The 18,403-nt window shown below is 45.3% G+C and overlaps 2 protein-coding genes across 2 annotated transcripts; one reads left to right on the forward strand and one right to left on the reverse strand.

The window, feature by feature from the left end:
* The first annotated feature begins 340 nt into the window (after window positions 1–340).
* LOC114200990 (putative CENPB DNA-binding domain-containing protein 1) lies at window positions 341–658 on the forward strand. Its single transcript, XM_028093386.2, has one exon. It carries the CDS (start codon window positions 341–343, stop codon window positions 656–658), a length of 318 nt encoding a protein of 105 aa, XP_027949187.2.
* A 16,109-nt stretch (window positions 659–16,767) lies between these two features.
* On the reverse strand, window positions 16,768–17,900 carry LOC114204019 (actin, cytoplasmic 2). Its single transcript, XM_028097253.2, has one exon. The coding sequence runs from the start codon at window positions 17,849–17,851 to the stop codon at window positions 16,853–16,855; it is 999 nt and encodes a 332-aa protein (XP_027953054.2). The 5' UTR covers window positions 17,852–17,900; the 3' UTR covers window positions 16,768–16,852.
* Window positions 17,901–18,403: the final 503 nt, after the last annotated feature.

The following is an 18,403-nucleotide window of genomic DNA, read 5'->3' on the forward strand; positions in this document are numbered from 1 at the left end:
GCCAGAATTCATCCAGTGGGAAGTGAGCTCTGTGGCCAAATGAGGGAGATTTATTAACGGTCTTTAACAGGTTTATCCAAGCCTGTCTACATTCCCACCAATAAAGGTTTTCTCCCCATTTTACAGCAGGTCAGGGCCGGGGCAGCAGCGGCATTGAAATCAGCAGGCACAGGGCGGGAAAACACATATTCTTTAGCTGTGTCTGGACAGAGGGATGCAGATAGAGCCTCCCCCTCCGTTTCTGGCCAGAAGATCCCTCTGAAGAGGCCGCCCAGTGTAAGCCAGTGCCAAAGCACCGAGGGGGGTCCACAAGGCTATCAACCTGCAGGTGAAGTTTGAGATGTTGTGGTGCTTCGAAGCCGGAGAGCTTAGCAGAATTGGGAAGGTGTTGGGGCTGTCCACCTCCACTGTGGCTACCATTTGTGACAACAAGGAGAAGATCCGAGCGAGTTCCCAGGCGGCCACCAGATTGATGTGCAGCCGCAGCCTGGTGATGGAGAACATGGAGCGGCTGCTAAGTGTGTGGATCGAGGACCAGAACCAGCGCAATGTGCCCATCAGTGTCTTCCTCATCCAGGAGAAGGCTCGCAGCCTGTTTGAGGACCTCAAGCGGGAGCAGGGTGAGGGTGCCCAATCGGAGACCTTCGGGGCTAGCTGAGGGTGGTTCACGCGGTTCAAGGCCTGACATAACCTGCCTGGTCTTGGGGTGGGTGTCGAGGCTATGGGCACAACTGCGGCAGCCATGCGCAGGTACCCCGCCCTTCTGCGGAGAGTGATCCAGGAGGGCGGCTACACACCCCGGCTGGTGTTCAACATGGATGGGACTGGACGTTTCTGGAAGCGACTGCCTGCCAGGATGCTCCTTTCCCTGGAGGAGAAGTCAGCCCTGGGGTGCAGAGCTGCCCGAGATCTCCTGACGCTGCGGCTTGGTGGCAGTGCGGCTGGAGACCTCAAGCTGAAGCCGCTGCTGCTGTATCCCTCAGAGAACCTGCATGCTCTCAAGGGCTGCTCCAGGCCCAACCTGCCCATGGTGTGGCGTTCACACAAGAAAGCCTGGGTGACCATGAGCATCCTCCAGGAGTGGTTTGTGCACTTCTGCCCAGCTGTGGAGAGGGACTGTGCCCGGTACGGCCTCCCGTACAAAGCCCTGCTCATCCTGGACAGTGCCCCTGGCCACCCTGGGAACCTGGATGACCTATCGGACCACGTGCATGTGCTGTACCTGCCCAAGAAAACCATGGCCCTCGTCCAGCCCATGAACCAGGACATTGTTGCCACGTTCAAGGCCTGCTACCCACGGACGGTCTTCCGCCTGTTGGCGTTGAGGGTGGGAGGCAGGGACGAGCAGTTGGTGGTCCTTGACTTCTGGCGAGACTACAGCATTCTTGACACCGCCTACAACATCTCTGAGTCCTGGGAGGAGGTCTTGCCAGCTACCCTAAATGGGGGGGTGGAGGAAGCTGTGGCTCGAGGGCATCCAGCAGGATGCCAACAGGCTGCACGTAGCAACTCTACCGCAGATCCTGCAGGACATCCTGGCATTGGCCCATGGTGTGGGTTTTAGAGAGGTGACCGAGGCAGATGTGGTGGAGCTTCTGCAGAGCCCCGGGCGGGCCTCTCCATTGAGGAGCTGATGGAACTGGAGCAGGGGCATGCAGCTGGAGAGGAGGGAGAGGACGGCTTGCCCAGCTCACCTCCAGACACTGGGCCATGGCTTTAGCATACTGTGATGCTGGCCTGCAGATCTTCAGTGACAATGACCCCAACCTGGAGCGCAGCCTCTGAGTCTGCTGGGGCATAAACAACATAGTCAGCTGCTATTGGGAGGTTTTCAAGGAGAAGAGAGGCTCCAAGTAGTGGTGGTGGTGCTGGTGGCGGGGGCTTGGGAGCTCCAGGCACACAGGACTCCGTTGGGGAGAGGGCTTCCTCATGACTCCCTTTGTTCATGTTGAAGTTGCAATGGCCTGAATTTTTCCATTTCATTATATTAATTCCCCAAATGATTTTTATCAGCAAATAATTTATTATCCCAAGTGAACTTCTCAAATACATGGTTTTAAAAGCCTTGATGAATTCTCAAGTGTGATTTGTGTGTGTTGTGTGTGTGTGTGTGTGTGTGTGTCCTGGGCCCTTTGGAGGAAAGTGTACCAAGTTTCTTTCTTTTTTTTTTTTTTAAAGATTTTATTTATTTATTCATGAGAGACAGAGAGAGAGAGAGAGAGAGAGAGAAGCAGAGGGAGAAGCAGGCTCCCCGCTGAGCAGGGAGCCCGATGCGGGGCTTAATCCCAGGACCCTGGGACCATGACCTGAGCCGAAGGCAGACGCTTAACCATCTGAGCCACCCAGGCGCCCAGCATACCAAGTTTCTTAATGGAGGCCCTTGACAAAGCCCGGCTCACTGTGCAGCATGCCCAGCAGTGTTCCTGTGCCTGTGAGCTGTCCCTCTGTTTAGTGTGGGACTCTTGGAGCTGTGTGGACATTCAGTCAGGAGAGGGGTTTTGCTTGGTTTCTGGTCATCTCATCTCTCAGCTGGGCTTTAGGCCCTGCAGACAGAAAAGGCTGACCCCAGATGAGCCTCCAAAGAGACCCAGTGATACGGAGAGTAGGTTTAGGCCTTGGGTGCTAATTGTCACTCTGTTCTGTTCTCTGGAATGATGTTGTGTCCCTGCTGACTGGCTAGGGAGAGAGAGGAGAGACTTCGACCCATGGTGGGTGAGCTTGGGAGGCAGCATACTCACCAGGCCTCCCAGCCCCTAACAAGGGGCATCCTCATGGCTGCAGGTCTCTCTTGGCCAAAACTGGATGCTAATTCTTCCTTTCTTCTCGTCTCCTCCCCTGCTCTCTCTGCCTTGCACCCCCTCTGTTTACTGGTTTCCATTTGACTTCTGCCATGCCCCTTTGACTTCTCCCTGTGGACACGGCTTATTCCAGACAGGGGTGACATTTGGAGAAAGGCCCTGGATCCCACGAGGGAAGGCTGGGGGCCACCCAGTGCCCTGCAGAAGGCAGCCTTCGGGGATGTGACCTGTTTGGGTAAGGATGTGGATTTTGGGGAGCAGGTTGGCCTTATTGCCGGACACATAGGCCTTCAGGTGAGTGGTCTGTTTCCAGCCATGGATTCCTGCTGCAGAGAGCCTTCACCTGAGCCTATCCTCTTTCCATAGGAGTGGGGGAGAGGGAGGGCTAGCTTAGGGGGTTGGTTATTGTTTAAATTTGACCTGAAGGTTTTGCTATGGGGCCAAGATGCCCACACATCTCCCATCTCCCTTCTGTACACACCTGCACACACCTGGCTGAGGTATGCCCAGACTTGACCTCACGCAGGAAATGAGTACTACCTGCTGGCTGGACCTGTTGCACCCGAGCAGGCAACTCTTCTGCCCTAGTGCTGGGGCCAGCTCTGAGTTCTCCTGGGTGCATACACCCACCGTGGGTGTATCTTGGGATCCCAGGGTTGCTGGTCAGCTTCTCCCATTTGGGTGCCTGCACCACTTAATGTAGAACAGAGTCAGATAAGAGACTGACTTTAAACACCCTTGGGGACATTAATCAGATAAGGGAAGAGTCACTTGCTATTAGTTGGCCATGGGGCATGTGGCCCATCTCCATTTAGGAGTCCAAGCCCGCTGGTCAGTGAGTGCCCAGCTGCCCTGGCAGGGAGACCTGGGCAAAAACTGTACCTGCACTAGTTTCCAGCCAGTACAGCTCTTCACCTTTGTCACAGTTCCCAGCTGCATCCAGGGAGGATCTTGGGTGTGATGCCAAACAACAGTTTTATCACTGTTTTAACCTTTTACTGTCTAGAAAGAGAGAAGACAATTCCATGTATTTCGAGTGATAAGTACAGTGAGATAGTCGAACAAGTGAAACTTACCAAACCAGAAAAGAGGAATCTACCCTCTTTCTCTGCCAACTGAAGTGATTTGTCATTTGCCTTGGGAATGGGGAAGAGGGTTGTCCCCCTGTCAGAAGGCAACTCGAGCTTTTGCTACTGTGTCAAAAATGATCACATGTAGGGGCGCCTGGGTGGCTCAGTCGTTGAGTGTCTGCCTTCAGCTCAGGTCATGGTCCCAGGGTCCTGGGATTGAGCCCCGCATCGGGCTCCCTGCTCCACGGGAAGCCTGCTGCTCGCTCTCCCACTCCCCCTGCTTGTGTTCCCTCTCTTGCTGTGTCTCTCTCTGTCAGATAAATAAATCTTAAAAAAAAAAAAAATCACATTTAGGATGTGCTGCATGAGCCCATGTTAGCATTGGGCACGGAGGGAAGCCTAGGATGCTGGCAGAGCTGAAGAGAGAACAAGAATGTGGCGCAGGAAGCCATACTCCTGTGCTTGAAGCTATGCAAACCCTGCCAGTGTTAAGTTGCATCCTGTGGAGAAAGGTATGTTGTTGAAGACTGATGTTTGTGGAGACGAGGAGCTGGTGCCAGGTGGACCTTATTGACATGCAGTCTCAGGCTGATGGACAATTCAAATTCATCATGGTCTACCGGGGTTGTACCACCAAATTTGCCTAGTAGAGGCCTCTGGCCAGCACAGGTGCTGTGGATGTGGCCAGATGTCTGCTAGGTATATTCTGTATCTTTTTTTTTTTTTTAAGATTTTATTTACTTTAGAGGGAGAGCACGTGAGCCAGGGGAGGGGCAGAGGGAGAGAGAGAGAGAGAGAAGCAGACTTCCCACTGAGCATGGAGCCCTATGCAAGGCTCAATCTCACAGCCCTGAGATCATGACCTGAACTGAAACCAAGAGTCAGATGCTTAACCAGTGAGCCACCCAGGCACCCCACATCTGCATCTTTGGGGCCCTTTCTAGTCTCTAGTCTGAAATGGAAGATACTTTGCAAATGAGGTAAATGGTGTGTTGAAAGGCATGTGGAGTGGCTTAATGATTGTGACCAGGAAGCAACATCTGAGCCAGAGCCCAGGCAGCGTGGCGCAGGGCCACCAAGACATCCAGAACTTTGTGACTTGGTAGAGGGGACCAGCACATGGACCTTGGGGCTGCACTTTGTCCAAGTGATGAAGAACAGAAATTTGTTATTTTAGTTATTTTTTTGTTTTTAAAGATTTTATTATTTTTATTTTTTAAAGATTTTATTTATTGGACAGAGAGAGCAAGATAGAAGCAGAGGGAGAGGGAGAAGCAGACTCCCCACTAAGCAGGGAGCCTGACGTGGGGCTTGATCCCAGGACCCTTGGATGATGACCTGAGCTGAAGGCCGATACTTAACCAAATGAGCCACACAGGTATCCCTGGTGTTTGGCTTCTACCTTCTCGCTTTTCAAAAATATCTGTTGGTATTCCAAGAAATGATTGGAAAATGCTAACTCAGGCAAAGGTTTTCTTTTGTTTGGTTGGTTGTTTAAATTTTTATTTAAATTCCAGTTAGTTAGGAGTGCCTGAGTGTCTCAGTCGGTTGAGTGTCCAACTCTTGATTTCTGCTCAGGTCATGATCTCAGGGTCATGAGACCGAGCCCCATGTCAGGCTCTGCGCGGAGTGTGGAGCCTGCTTAAGATTCTCTCTCTCCTTCTCCCTCTGACCCTTGTCCCCCATCCTCCTGAATCACTGAATTCTACTCCAGAAACCAATAATGCACTGTATGTTAACTACCTAAAATTTAAATAATAAAAAAGCCATAACTTAAAAATACATTGGAAGCCAATAAACATCTTTACTAAACATGACACTTTGACCTAGATAAAACTAAATCTAAACTTCAAAAAAATAATAAATTCCAGTTAGTTAACATACAGTGTAATATTAGTTATTAATTTCAGGTGTACAATATAGTGATTCAGTACTTCCATACAATGCCTGGTGCTCATCACAAGTGCACTTCTTAATCCCCAATCATCAGTTTGTTCTCTATGGTTAAGAGTCTGGTTCTTGGATTGCCTCTCTTTTTTTGTCCCTTGCTCATTTGTTTTGTTTCTTAAGTTGCACATATGAGTGAAATCATATGGTATTTGTCTTTCTCTGACTGGCTTAATTCACTGAGCATAATACTCTCTAGCTCCATCCATGTCATTGCAAATGACAAGATTTCATTCTTTTTTTTTTTTTTTAAGATTTTATTTATTTGACAGAGAGACAGCGAGAGAGGGAACACAAGCAGGGGGAGTGGGAGAGGGAGAAGCAGGCTCTCCGCCGAGCAGGGAGCCCAATGCGGGGCTTGATCCCAGGACCCTGGGATCATGACCTGAACCGAAGGCAGACACTTAATGACTGAGCCACCCAGGTGCCCCGAGATTTCATTCTTTTTAATGGCTGAGTAATATTACGTTGTATCTAGATACCAATCTTCTTTATCCATTCATCTGTCCATGGACATCTGGGTGGTTTCCATAATTTGGCTATTGTAGATAATGCTAAAATAAACATCAGGGTGCACGTATCCCTTTGGATTGGTATTTTTATATTCTTTGGGTAAATACCTAGTAGTGCAATTGCTGAATCTTAGGGTAGCTCTATTTTTAACTTTCTGAGGAACCTCCATATGTTTTCCAGAGTGGGTTCCTGATGGAGCACAATGCTGTATCAGCCCAAACAAATATAAGACTATACCTGAAAACCTTTTCTTTCCCTGGAATTTTTGACTGGAGGAAGCATGCAAGATGGAGGTTTGCAGATGGATCCATTAAAATGTAAAATTCAGGGCGCCTGGGTGGCTCAGTTGGTTGAGCGACTGACTTTTTTTTTTTTTTAAGATTTGCTTATTTATTTGAGAGAAAGAGCACGACTGGGAGGGGCAGAGGGAGAGAGAGAGACAGAGAGAGAACCTAAGCGGAATCCCCGATGAGCGCACAGCCCAACACAAGGCTCCATCTCATGAGCCTGAGATCATGGCCTGAGCCGAAATCGAGTTAGATGCTTATCTAACTGCCACCAAGGTGCCCTGAGCAAATGACATTAAATCGTTAACCAGACAGTGGGGAGACTGGGCTGCTGCCCCCAAAGCCATTGGATATTCCTTTTCCAAAAGCAAAAGGTCTAGGTTACAGGGAGGGGGAGATTGGCTCCTGTGAGTCAGGCTCTAGTTGGGGCTTGGGCCCTGGGATTGGGAAAAGGCAATGGGGCAGACTTTGTAAGCATATGCTGGATAGCTGATAGTCCTGTAGAATTTAGTGAAGAAACCTTATACAGTTTTTTTTTTTTTAAGATTTTATTTATTTATTTGACAGAGAGGTAGAGAGAGAGCACAATTAGGTAGAGTGGCAGGCAGAGGGAGAGGGAGAAGCAGGCTCTCTGCTGAGCAGGGAGCCGGACATGGGGCTCGATCCCAGGACCCCAGGATCATGACCTGAGCCGAAGGCAGCCTCTTAACCGACTTTGCCACCCAGGCGCCCCCCCTTATACAGTTTTTAATTTTTATATAAACTAACTCAGACCCAAGCTACAAGGTTGGAATTTTGGTTGTTGGGTTTTCTTTTTTTTAAGTACCCCGCCTGTATAATTGCATCTGAATTCCCTCCTCTCCCCGACCCCCCCCCCCCCGCCTCCCTCCCCCCATGTTTTTATTTTGGGTTGGTTTACACTTGTACATATTCAATTTCGAGTTTTTCCTTTTTATAGTCTTCTCCCTTCACCTCCAGGACCCTCCCCCTTTTTAAAAAATAAATTGCTGACAAGTGTGAATCCCGTGAAGACTTTATTTTGTGTTGTGTGTATCCTGTACAGCAAGGTTGGTCCTTTGTAACAACGGATGAAATGATTCCCTTTTTTAAAGTGCCCTCTCTCCCTCCACCCCCAGCGCCCTGTCCTTGGCATGCTTTTTTATCGGCGATCATTCTGAACTATACATAATTTATGTTGCAAGAGGCAAAGGGCAAGTTTTGGATTTTGCTTCTTCCAAGTTTGTTTTTAAACGACAAATTAAAAAAGAACATTTTAAATACAAAAAAATCCACCTCTCTGCTCTTTTTCTTTCTCAAATGGATAGATAAAATCTTTAAAAAAAAAAAAGGAAGTGCAGGGATGGGAAAGCATTTATTTTTTTATTTTTATTTTTTTAAAAAATATTTTATTTATTTGACAGAGAGAGAGAGAGAGAGAGAGAGCGAGAGTAGAAGCACAAGCAGGGGGAGTGGGGGAGGGAGAAGCAGGCTTCCCACTGAGGAGGGAGCCTGATGTGGGACTCAATCCCAGGACCCTGGGATCATGACCTGAGCCAAAGGCAGACACTTAACGACTGAGCCACCCAGGTGCCCCGATGGGAAAGCATTTAACATGCAAATGGAAGTAAAAAGAAAGCTGGGGTAGCAATACTTCTATCAGACAAAAAAGATTTATTTATTGGTAAAGTACTTCTATTGGACAAAAAAAGACATTTATTTATTTATTTATTTATTTATTTATTTATTTATTGGTAAAGTAGGTCCCAATGTGGGCCTTGAACTCATGACCCTGAGATCAAGACCTGAGCTAAAATCAAGAGTTGGCACTTAACCCACTGAGCCACCCAAGCACCCCTAGACAAAATAGACTTAAAAAAAAAAAAGACTGTAGTCTCTTCAATAAGTGGTGCTGGGAAAATTGGACAGCCACATGCAGAAAAATGAAACTCGACCATTCTCTAACACCATACACAAAGATAAACTCAAAATGGATGAAAGACCTCAATGTGAGACAGGAATCTATCAAAATCCTAGAGGAGAACATAGGCAGTAACCTCTTTGACATCGGCCAAAGCAACTTCTTTCAAGATACATCTCCAAAGCCTAGTGAAACAAAAGCAAAAATGAACTTTTGGGACTTCATCAAGATAAAAAGCTTCTGCACAGCAAAGGAAATAGTCCACAAAACAAAGAGGCAACCCACAGAATGGGAGAAGATATTTGCAAATGACACTACGGATAAAAAGCTGGTATCCAAGATCTATAAAGAACTTCTCAAACTCAACACCCAAAAAACAAATAATCAACTCAGAAAATGGGCAGAAGACATGAACAGACACTTCTCCAAAGAAGACATACAAATGGCTAACAGACACATGAAAAAATGTTCATCATCATTAACCCATCAGGGAAATTCAAATCAAAACCATAACTGAGATACCACCTTACACCAGTTAGAATGGCAAAAATTGACAAAGCAAGAAACAACAAATGTTGGAGAGGCTGTGGAGAAAGGGGAACCCTCTTACACTGTTGGTGGGAATGCAGGTTGGTACAGCCACTTTGGAAAACAGTGTGGAGGTGCCTCAAAGAATTAAAAATAGAGGGGCGCCTGGGTGGCTCAGTCATTAAGCGTCTGCCTTCGGCTCAGGTCACGATCCCAGGGTCCTGGGATCGAGCCCCGCATCGGGCTACCTGCTCAGCGGGAAGCCTGCTTCTCCCTCTCCCACTCCCCCTGCTTGTGTACCCTCCCTCGCTGTGTCTCTCTCTGTCAAATAAATAAATAAAATCTTTAAAAAAATTAAAAATAGAGCTACCCTATGACCCAGCAATTGCAGTAGTGGGTATTTACCCCAAAGACACAGATGTAGTGAAAAGAAGGGCCATATGGCACCCCAATGTTCATAGCAGCAATGTCCACAATAGCCAAAGTGTGGAAAGAGCTGAGATGCCCTTCAACAGATGAATGGATAAAGAAGGTGTGGTCCATATATACAATGGAATATGACTCAGCCATCAGACAGGATGAATACCCAACTTTTACATCAACATGGATGGGACTGGAGGAGATTATGCTAAGTAGAATAAGTCAAGCAGAGAAAGTCAATTATCATATGGTTTCACTTATTTGTGGAACATAAGGAATAGCAGGGAGGACATCAGGAGAAGGAAGGGAAAAGTTGGGGGGGAAATCGGGGGGAGAGATGAACCATGAGAGACTATGGACTCTGAGAAACAATCTGAGGGTTTTAGAGGGGAGGGGGGAGGGGGGATTGGTTAGCCTGGTGATGGGTATTAAGGAGGGCACATACAGCATGGAGCACTGGGTGTTATATGAAAACAATGAATCGTGGATCACTACATAAAAAACTAATGTGTTGTATGGTGACTAACATAACACACACACACAAAAAAGAATAGGCACTTCCTTAACTTACTTAATACCAGGTTAGTGACTGAAGGGGCCAATGATACTATAAATAAAGTAGCACAGCTGGGATTACTTCTTAAGATAGAACTGCATGATTCCTTCTAATTCTCTTTTTATCAAGTGGAGATAATTCTGGAAGTTCTAAAAAAATAAACACACCTCTAAGTTCCTTAAAAAAAAAAAAGACTAACGTGAGACAAAGAAGGGCACTATATAATCATAAAGGGAACAGTCCAACAAGAATATATAATTGCAGGGGTGCCTGGGTGGCTCAGTTGTTAAGCATCTGCCTTTGGCTCAGGTCATGATCCTAGGGTCCTGGGATCGAGCCCTGCATTGGGCTCCTTGCTCAGTGGGAAGCCTGCTTCTCCCTCTCCCGCTCCCACTCCCCTTGCTTGTGTTCCCTCTCTCACTGTGTCTCTCTCTCTCAAATAAATAAATATAATATTTTTAAAAAAAATATGTAACAATTGCAAATATTTATGCACCCAACATGGGAGCACCCAGATACATAAAGCAGCTAATAACAAACATAAAGGAAGTAAGCAATAGTAATACAATAATAGTAGGTGATTTTAACACCCCACTTACAGCAATGGATAGATCATACAAACAAAATCGACAAGAGAACAGTGGCTTTGATACATAGATACGGATCTAACATATGGATCTAACATATATTCAGGACATTGCATCCTGAAACAGTGGAATACACAATTGTTTCAAGTGCACATGGAACACTCTCCAGAATAGATCACATGTTAGGCCTCAAAACAAGTCCCAACAAAATAAAAAAGACTGAAGTCATACCATGCATCTTTTCCGATCACAACACTATGAAACTGGAAAACAACCACAAGAAAAAATCCGGGAAGAGCACAAATACATGGAACTTAAGTAACATGTACTAAACAATGAATGGGTCAATCAAGAAATCAAAGAGGAAATAAAAAAATATATGAGGACAAATGAAAATGAAAACACAACAGTCTCCAATCTTTGGGATGCAGTAGAGCTGTCCTAAGAGGGAATTTTACAGCAATACAGGCCTACCTCAAGAAGCAAGAAAAAAATCTCAAATAAACAACCTAACCTTACACCTAAAGAAGCAAGAAAAAGAATAACAAACAAAACCCCAATATGGTAGAAGGAAGGAAATAATAAAGATTAGAGCAGAAATAAATGAAATAGAAACTAAAAAAGAATAGAACAGATCAATTAAACCAGGAGCTGTTTCTTTGAAAAGATAAAAAAAATTGATAAACCTCTAGCCAGACTCATCCAAAGAAAGGGGGGGGTCTCAAATAAACAAAATCAGAAAGAGGAGAAATAGCAACCAACACCACAGAAATACAAAGGATTATAAAAGAATATTATGAAAAATTATATGCCAACAAATTGGACAACCTAGAAGAAATGGATAAATTTCTAGAAACATAACCTCCCAAAACTGAATGAGGAAGTAGAAAATTCAAACAGACTTATTACCAGCAAGAAATTGAATCAGTAATAGCAATAATAATAATAATAAAAAAAAAAACTCTCAACAAACAAAATTCCAGGACCAGATGGCTTCACAGGTGAGGTCTACCAAACGTTTAAAGAAGAGTTAATACCTATTATTCTCAAAGTACTTCAAAAAATAGGAGAGGAAGGAAAGCTTCCAAATTCATTCTACAAGGCCAGAATTACTCTGGTACCAAAGCCAGTTAAAGACACTACAGAGGGAGAGAACAGCAGACCAATATCTCTGATGAACATAGATGCAAAAATCCTCAAAATATTAGCGAACCAAACCCAACAATACCTTAAATCATTCACCATTGTCAAGAGGGATTTATTCCTGGGATGCAAGAGTAATTCAATATTTGCAAATCAATTAACATGACACATCATATCAAGAGAAAGGATAAAAACCATTTGATCATATCAATAGGTGCAGAAAAAGCATTTGACAAAGCACAACATCCATTCATGATTTAAAAAAAAACCCTCAACAAAGTAGGTTGAGAAGGAATGTAATAACATACTCAACATAATAAAGGCCATATATGAAAAACCCCACAGCTAATATACTCAATGGTGAAAAACTGAGAACCTTTCCCCTAACATCAGGAACAAGTCAAGGATGTCCATCATCACTTTTAGCCAATACAGTACTGGAAGTCCTAGCAATCAGAAAAGAAAAAGAAATAAAAGGTATCCAAACTGATAAGGAAGAAGTAAAACTTTCATTATTTGCAAATGACATGATACTATATATAGAAAACCCTAAAGACTCCACCAAAAAACTACTAGAACTGATAAATGAATTCCATAAAGGCTGCACGATACAAAATCAATATACTGAAACTTGTTGCATTTCTATACACTGATAATGAAAATGCAGAAAGAGAAATTAAAACAGTCCCATTTACAATTACTTTAAAAATAATAACATACCTAGGAATAAACTTAAAGAAGTGAAAGACGTGTAGTCTGAAAACTATAAAGCACGAAGATGAGACAAACAAATGGAAAGATATTCTGTGCTCATGTATCAGGAGAACAAATACTGTTAAAATGTCCATACTACCCAAGTAAAAGATTTAATTCAATCCTTATCAAAATCCAACAACATTTTTCACAGAACTAGAACAAATAATCCTGAATGTTGTATGGAGCCACAAAAGATCCCAAATAGCTAAAGCAATCTAGAAAAAGAACAAGCCACATGCAGAAGAATGAAACTGGACCATTTCCTTACACCATACACAAATAGACTCAAAATGGATGAAAGACCTGAATGTGAGACAGGAATCCATCAAAATCCTTGAGGAGAACACAGGCAGCACCTCTGTGACCTTAGCCACAGCAACTTCTTGCTAGGCACATCTCCAAAGGCAAGGGAAACAAAGGCAAAAATGAACTATTGGGACTTCATCAAGATAAAAAGCTTTTGCACAGCAAAGGAAACAGTCAACAAAACCAAAAGACAACTGATAAAATGGGAGAAGATATTTGCAGATGTCTTATCAGATAAAGCACTAGTATTCAAGATCTATAAAGAACTTATCAGACTCAACACCCAAACAACAAATAATCCAATCAAGAAATGGGCAGAAGGCATGAACAGAAATTTCTCCAAAGGACATCCAAATGGCCAACAGACACATGAAAAAGTGCTCAACATCACTCGGCATCAGGGAAATACAAATCAAAACCTCAATGAGATACCACCTCACACCAGTCGGAATGGCTAAAATGAACAAGTCAGGAAATGACAGATGTTGGCGGGGATGCGGAGAAAGGGGAAACCTCCTACACTGTTGGTGGGAATGCAAGCTGGTGCAGCCACTCTGGAAAACAGTATGGAGGTTCCTCAAACAGTTGAAAATAGAACTACCCAATGACCCAGCAATTGCACTACTGGGTATTCACCCCAACGATAAAAGGGTAGTGATCTGAAGGGGCACCTGCACTCCAATGTTTATAAAGCAGCAATGTCCACAATAGCCAAACTATGGAAAGAACCCTTCGACAGATGAATGGATAGAGAAGATGTATATGAAATCTTGCCATTTGCAATGACATGGATGGAACTAGAGGGTGTAATGCTAAGTGAAATAAGTCAATCAGACACAGACAATTGTCATATGATCTCACTCATATGTGGAATTTGAGAAACAAGGCAGAGGATCATAGGGGAAGAGAGGAAATATAAAACAAGATGAAATCAGAGAGGGAGACAAAGCATAAGAGACTTTTTTTTTTTTAAGATTTTATTTTTAAGTAATCTACAGCCAACGCGGGGCTCAAACTCATAGGAAACAAACTGAGGGTTGCTGGAGGGGATGAGGGTGGGGGGATGGGGTAACTGGGTGATGGCCATTAAGGAGGGCACGTGATGTAATGAACACTGGGTATTATATAAGACTATGAATCACTGACCTCTACCTCTGAAACTAATAATAATTAAAAAAAAAAGAAAAAGAAGAATAAAACTGGAGGTATCACAATTCCAGAATTCAAGATATACTACAAAGCTGTACTAATCAAAAGAGTGTGGTATTGGTACAGAGATAGACACATGGATCAATGGAACAGAATAGAGAGCCTAGAAATAAACCCACAATTATATGGTCAATTAATCTTCAACAAAGGAGGCAAGAATATGCAATGGGGAGGAGAGAGTCTCTTCAACAAATGATGGGAAAACTGAACAGCTACATGCAAAGGAGTGAAGCTGGATTTTCTTACACCATACACAAAAATAAACTCAAAATGGACTAAAGACCTAAACATGGGACCTGAAACCATAAAAATTCTAGAAGAGAGCACAGGCAGTAATTTCTCTGATATCAGCCATAACAACATTTTTCTAGCTATGTCTCCTGAGGCAAGGGGAACAAAAGCAAAAATAAACTACTGGGACTATAGCAAAATAAAAAGCTTCTGCACAGTGAAGGAAACAATCAACAAAACTAAAAGACACCCTACTGAATGGGAAATGATATTTGCAAATGACGTATCTGATAATATCCAAAATACATAAAGAACTTACACAACTCAACACCAAAAAAACCCCTCTAATCATCCAATTGAAAATGAGCAGAAGACATGAAGAGACATTTCTCTAAAGAAGGCATATGGATGGCCAACAGACACATGAAAAGATGCTCAACATCACTGATCATCAGGGAAATGCAAATAGGAACCACAATGAGATATCACCTCACACCTGTCAAAATAGCTAAAATAATAGAACATGAGAAACAAGTGTTGGTGAGGATGTTGAGAGAGGGGAACCCTCTTGCACTGTTGGTGGGAATGCAAACAGGCAGAGGGAGAAGCAGACTCCCCACTGGGCAGGGAGCCTAACATGGGGCTTGATCCCAGGACCCCAAGATCATGACCTGAGCTAAAGGCAGACACTTAACCAACTGAGCCACCCAGGCACCCCTTCCATCACTTTGTTTTCAATCTGCATAGTCTCTTTAGGTAGCGTATAGATGGGTCTTGCTTTTTTTATTCATTCCATCACCCTATGTATTGAGTCACTACATTATACACCTGAGATTAATCTTACACTGTATGTTAACTAAATGGAATTTAAAAAACTTAAAAAATAAAATATTCGCTGTAATTCGATTGTGTGTGGGAACCAGAGAAAGCATATGTAATACAAAATAAATATGCCCCTACCAATTGGAGTTCAGCCACAGGAAAATAAATCCAACTCAAGAAGTTAGTAAGGGATGAGAAAATTAAACCAAATTAAAGCAGAAAGACAGGGCGCCTGGGTGGCTCAGTCGTTAAGCGTCTGCCTTCGGCTCAGGTCATGGTCCCAGGGTCCTGGGATCGAGCCCCGCTTCGGGTTCCCAGCTCTGTGGGAAGCCTGCTTCTGCCTCTCCCACTCCCCCTGCTTATTTTCCCTCTCTCACTGTGTCTCTCTCTGTCAAATAAATAAATAAAATCTTTCTTAAAAAGTAGAAAGAAAAGAGTAATAAGCATGAAGAATTAATAAAACAGGAAAAAACTTAGAGGATTAACAAAGGCAAAACTTGGCTCTTTGAAGAAACAAAATTTACAAAGCTCTGTTGAGACTGCTTTAGACATAGAAAAGATGAGAGTCTATAATTTTGTGCATAATGATTTTAGTGCTACGAGCTCCTATGAGAGAGAAGGTTATAGTTAGGGTCAGAGGATACTTCTCTTGGGAAGTGATGTTTATGATGACATGGAAGGAGGATTGTGTGAGCAAGTGAGTGTTATTTTTGTGTGTGTGTGTGTGAAAGTACATGTGTGTGTGGTGGTAACCACACAAAGTTCTTGGAGTGGAGAAGATCCTGAGTCCACTGAAAGAAGGGCAAGAAGGGCAGTGTAGCCTAGAATACAGGGTGTGAGGGATCCAGGTGAACCTGGTAGGACCTGGCTGGTGTAGGGGAGGGTCCTGGGCTGCCAGAGTTGTGAGAAGGCCCAACAGAGGCTGTGGCTGCTGACATGTGGGAGGGAGGGAGGTTAGCATCTGGGTTTCCAGAGCGCCCACCGAGTCTCCATACTCTGGCCCCACCAGCTGCAGGACTCACTCCACAGGCTGCCCATGTTCTCCTATGATGACCCCAAGGTCTCCTTCAGATCCGGGCTATAGCCTCTCCCCTAGCAATTTGTCTAGAGGAAGGTTCTGCCCGGAGGTATTCTAATGCTGATTTGTTTGGCCCTTTTTTTTTTTTTTTTTTTTTAAGGTGTGCACTTTATTGAACTGGTCTCAAGTCAGTGTACAGGAAAGCCCCGGCTGCCTCTGTGCCTCAACCCCTCTCCCAGGGAGACCAAAAGCCTTCATAAATCTTAAATTGGAGGGGACAAAAAAAAGGGGGGCCATGATGGCAGACCATTCAAAATAAAACAAAAAGAACAAGTATTAAGGCGAAGATTAAAAAAATTTTGGACTACATAATTTACACAAAAGCAATTCTATCACCCTCCCCTGTGTGGACTTGGGCGAGGACTGGCCCTTCTCCTCAGGGAGAAATGGAGTGGCTTTTGGGAAGGCAAGGGACTTCCTGTAACAATGCATCTCACAATATTTGGAATGACTATTAAAAAAAAAAACAAAACTGCTGTCACCTTCACCGTTCCAGTTTTTAAATCCTGAGTCAAGCGCCAAAAAAAACCAAAAAAACAAAAAAACAAAAAAAAACCCAAAAAAAATCCAAAAACAAAAAAACAATTAAAAAACCAAATAAAGCCATGCCAATCTCAACTCGTTTTCTGCGCAAGTTAGGTTTTGTCAAGAAAGGGTGTAACGCGACTAAAGTAACAGTCCGCCTAGAAGCATTTGCGGTGGACGATGGAGGGGCCGGACTCGTCGTACTCCTGCTTGCTGATCCACATCTGCTGGAAGGTGGACAGAGAGGCCAGAATGGAGCCTCCGATCCACACAGAGTACTTGCGCTCCGGGGGGGCGATGATCTTGATCTTCATTGTGCTGGGCGCCAGGGCGGTGATCTCCTTCTGCATCCTGTCGGCAATGCCGGGGTACATGGTGGTCCCCCCGGACAGCACCGTGTTGGCGTAGAGGTCCTTGCGGATGTCGACGTCACACTTCATGATGGAGTTGAAGGTAGTTTCGTGGATGCCACAGGATTCCATGCCCAGGAAGGAAGGCTGGAAGAGCGCCTCCGGGCAACGGAACCGCTCGTTGCCGATGGTGATGACCTGCCCGTCGGGCAGCTCGTAGCTCTTCTCCAGGGAGGAGGAGGAGGCCGCAGTGGCCATCTCCTGCTCGAAGTCCAGGGCCACGTAGCACAGCTTCTCCTTGATGTCACGCACGATTTCCCGCTCGGCGGTGGTGGTGAAGCTGTAGCCACGCTCCGTGAGGATCTTCATGAGGTAGTCCGTCAGGTCCCGGCCAGCCAGGTCCAGACGCAGGATGGCGTGGGGCAGCGCGTACCCCTCGTAGATGGGCACAGTGTGGGTGACCCCGTCCCCGGAGTCCATCACGATGCCAGTGGTACGGCCAGAGGCGTACAGGGACAGCACGGCCTGGATGGCCACGTACATGGCCGGGGTGTTGAAGGTCTCAAACATGATCTGGGTCATCTTCTCACGGTTGGCCTTGGGGTTCAGGGGGGCCTCGGTCAGCAGCACGGGGTGCTCCTTGGGGGCCACGCGCAGCTCGTTGTAGAAGGTGTGGTGCCAGATCTTCTCCATGTCGTCCCAGTTGGTGACGATACCGTGCTCGATGGGGTACTTGAGGGTCAGGATGCCCCGCTTGCTCTGGGCCTCGTCACCCACGTAGGAGTCCTTCTGGCCCATGCCCACCATCACGCCCTGGTGCCGGGGGCGCCCCACGATGGAAGGGAAGACGGCCCGGGGGGCTAGTCTTTTCTTTTCTTTTTTTAAGATTTTATTTATTTATGTATGTATGTATGTATGTATGTATGTATGTATGTATGTATTTATTTATTTATTTATTTTGACGGAGAGACAGTGAGAGCAGGAACACAAGCAGGGGGAGTGGGAGAGGGAGAAGCGGGCCTCCCGCCGAGCACGGAGCCCGATGCGGGACTCGATCCCAGGACCCCAGGATCATGAACCGAGCCGAAGGCAGACGCTTAATGACTAAGCCACCCACGCGCCCCTGGCTAGTGTTTTCTACATGCCGTAAGTGGTGGATAAAACAGATGGTCTCTCTCTCTCTCTCTCTTTTTTTAAAGAGATTTTATTTATTTATTTGTGTGTGGGGGGAGAATGAGCACAAGCAGGGGGAGCGGCAGGCAGAGGGAGAAGCAGTCTCCCTGGTGAGCAGGGAGCCCGATGTGGGGCTCAGTCCCAGGACCCTGGGATCATGACCTGAGCCAAAGGCAGACGCTTCAC

Source organism: Eumetopias jubatus, unplaced genomic scaffold (assembly GCF_037043125.1).
Source record: "Eumetopias jubatus isolate StellerSeaLion01/CBP00866 unplaced genomic scaffold, mEumJub1_p1.0 scaffold_10, whole genome shotgun sequence".
NCBI classification, from domain to species: Eukaryota; Metazoa; Chordata; class Mammalia; order Carnivora; family Otariidae; genus Eumetopias; species Eumetopias jubatus.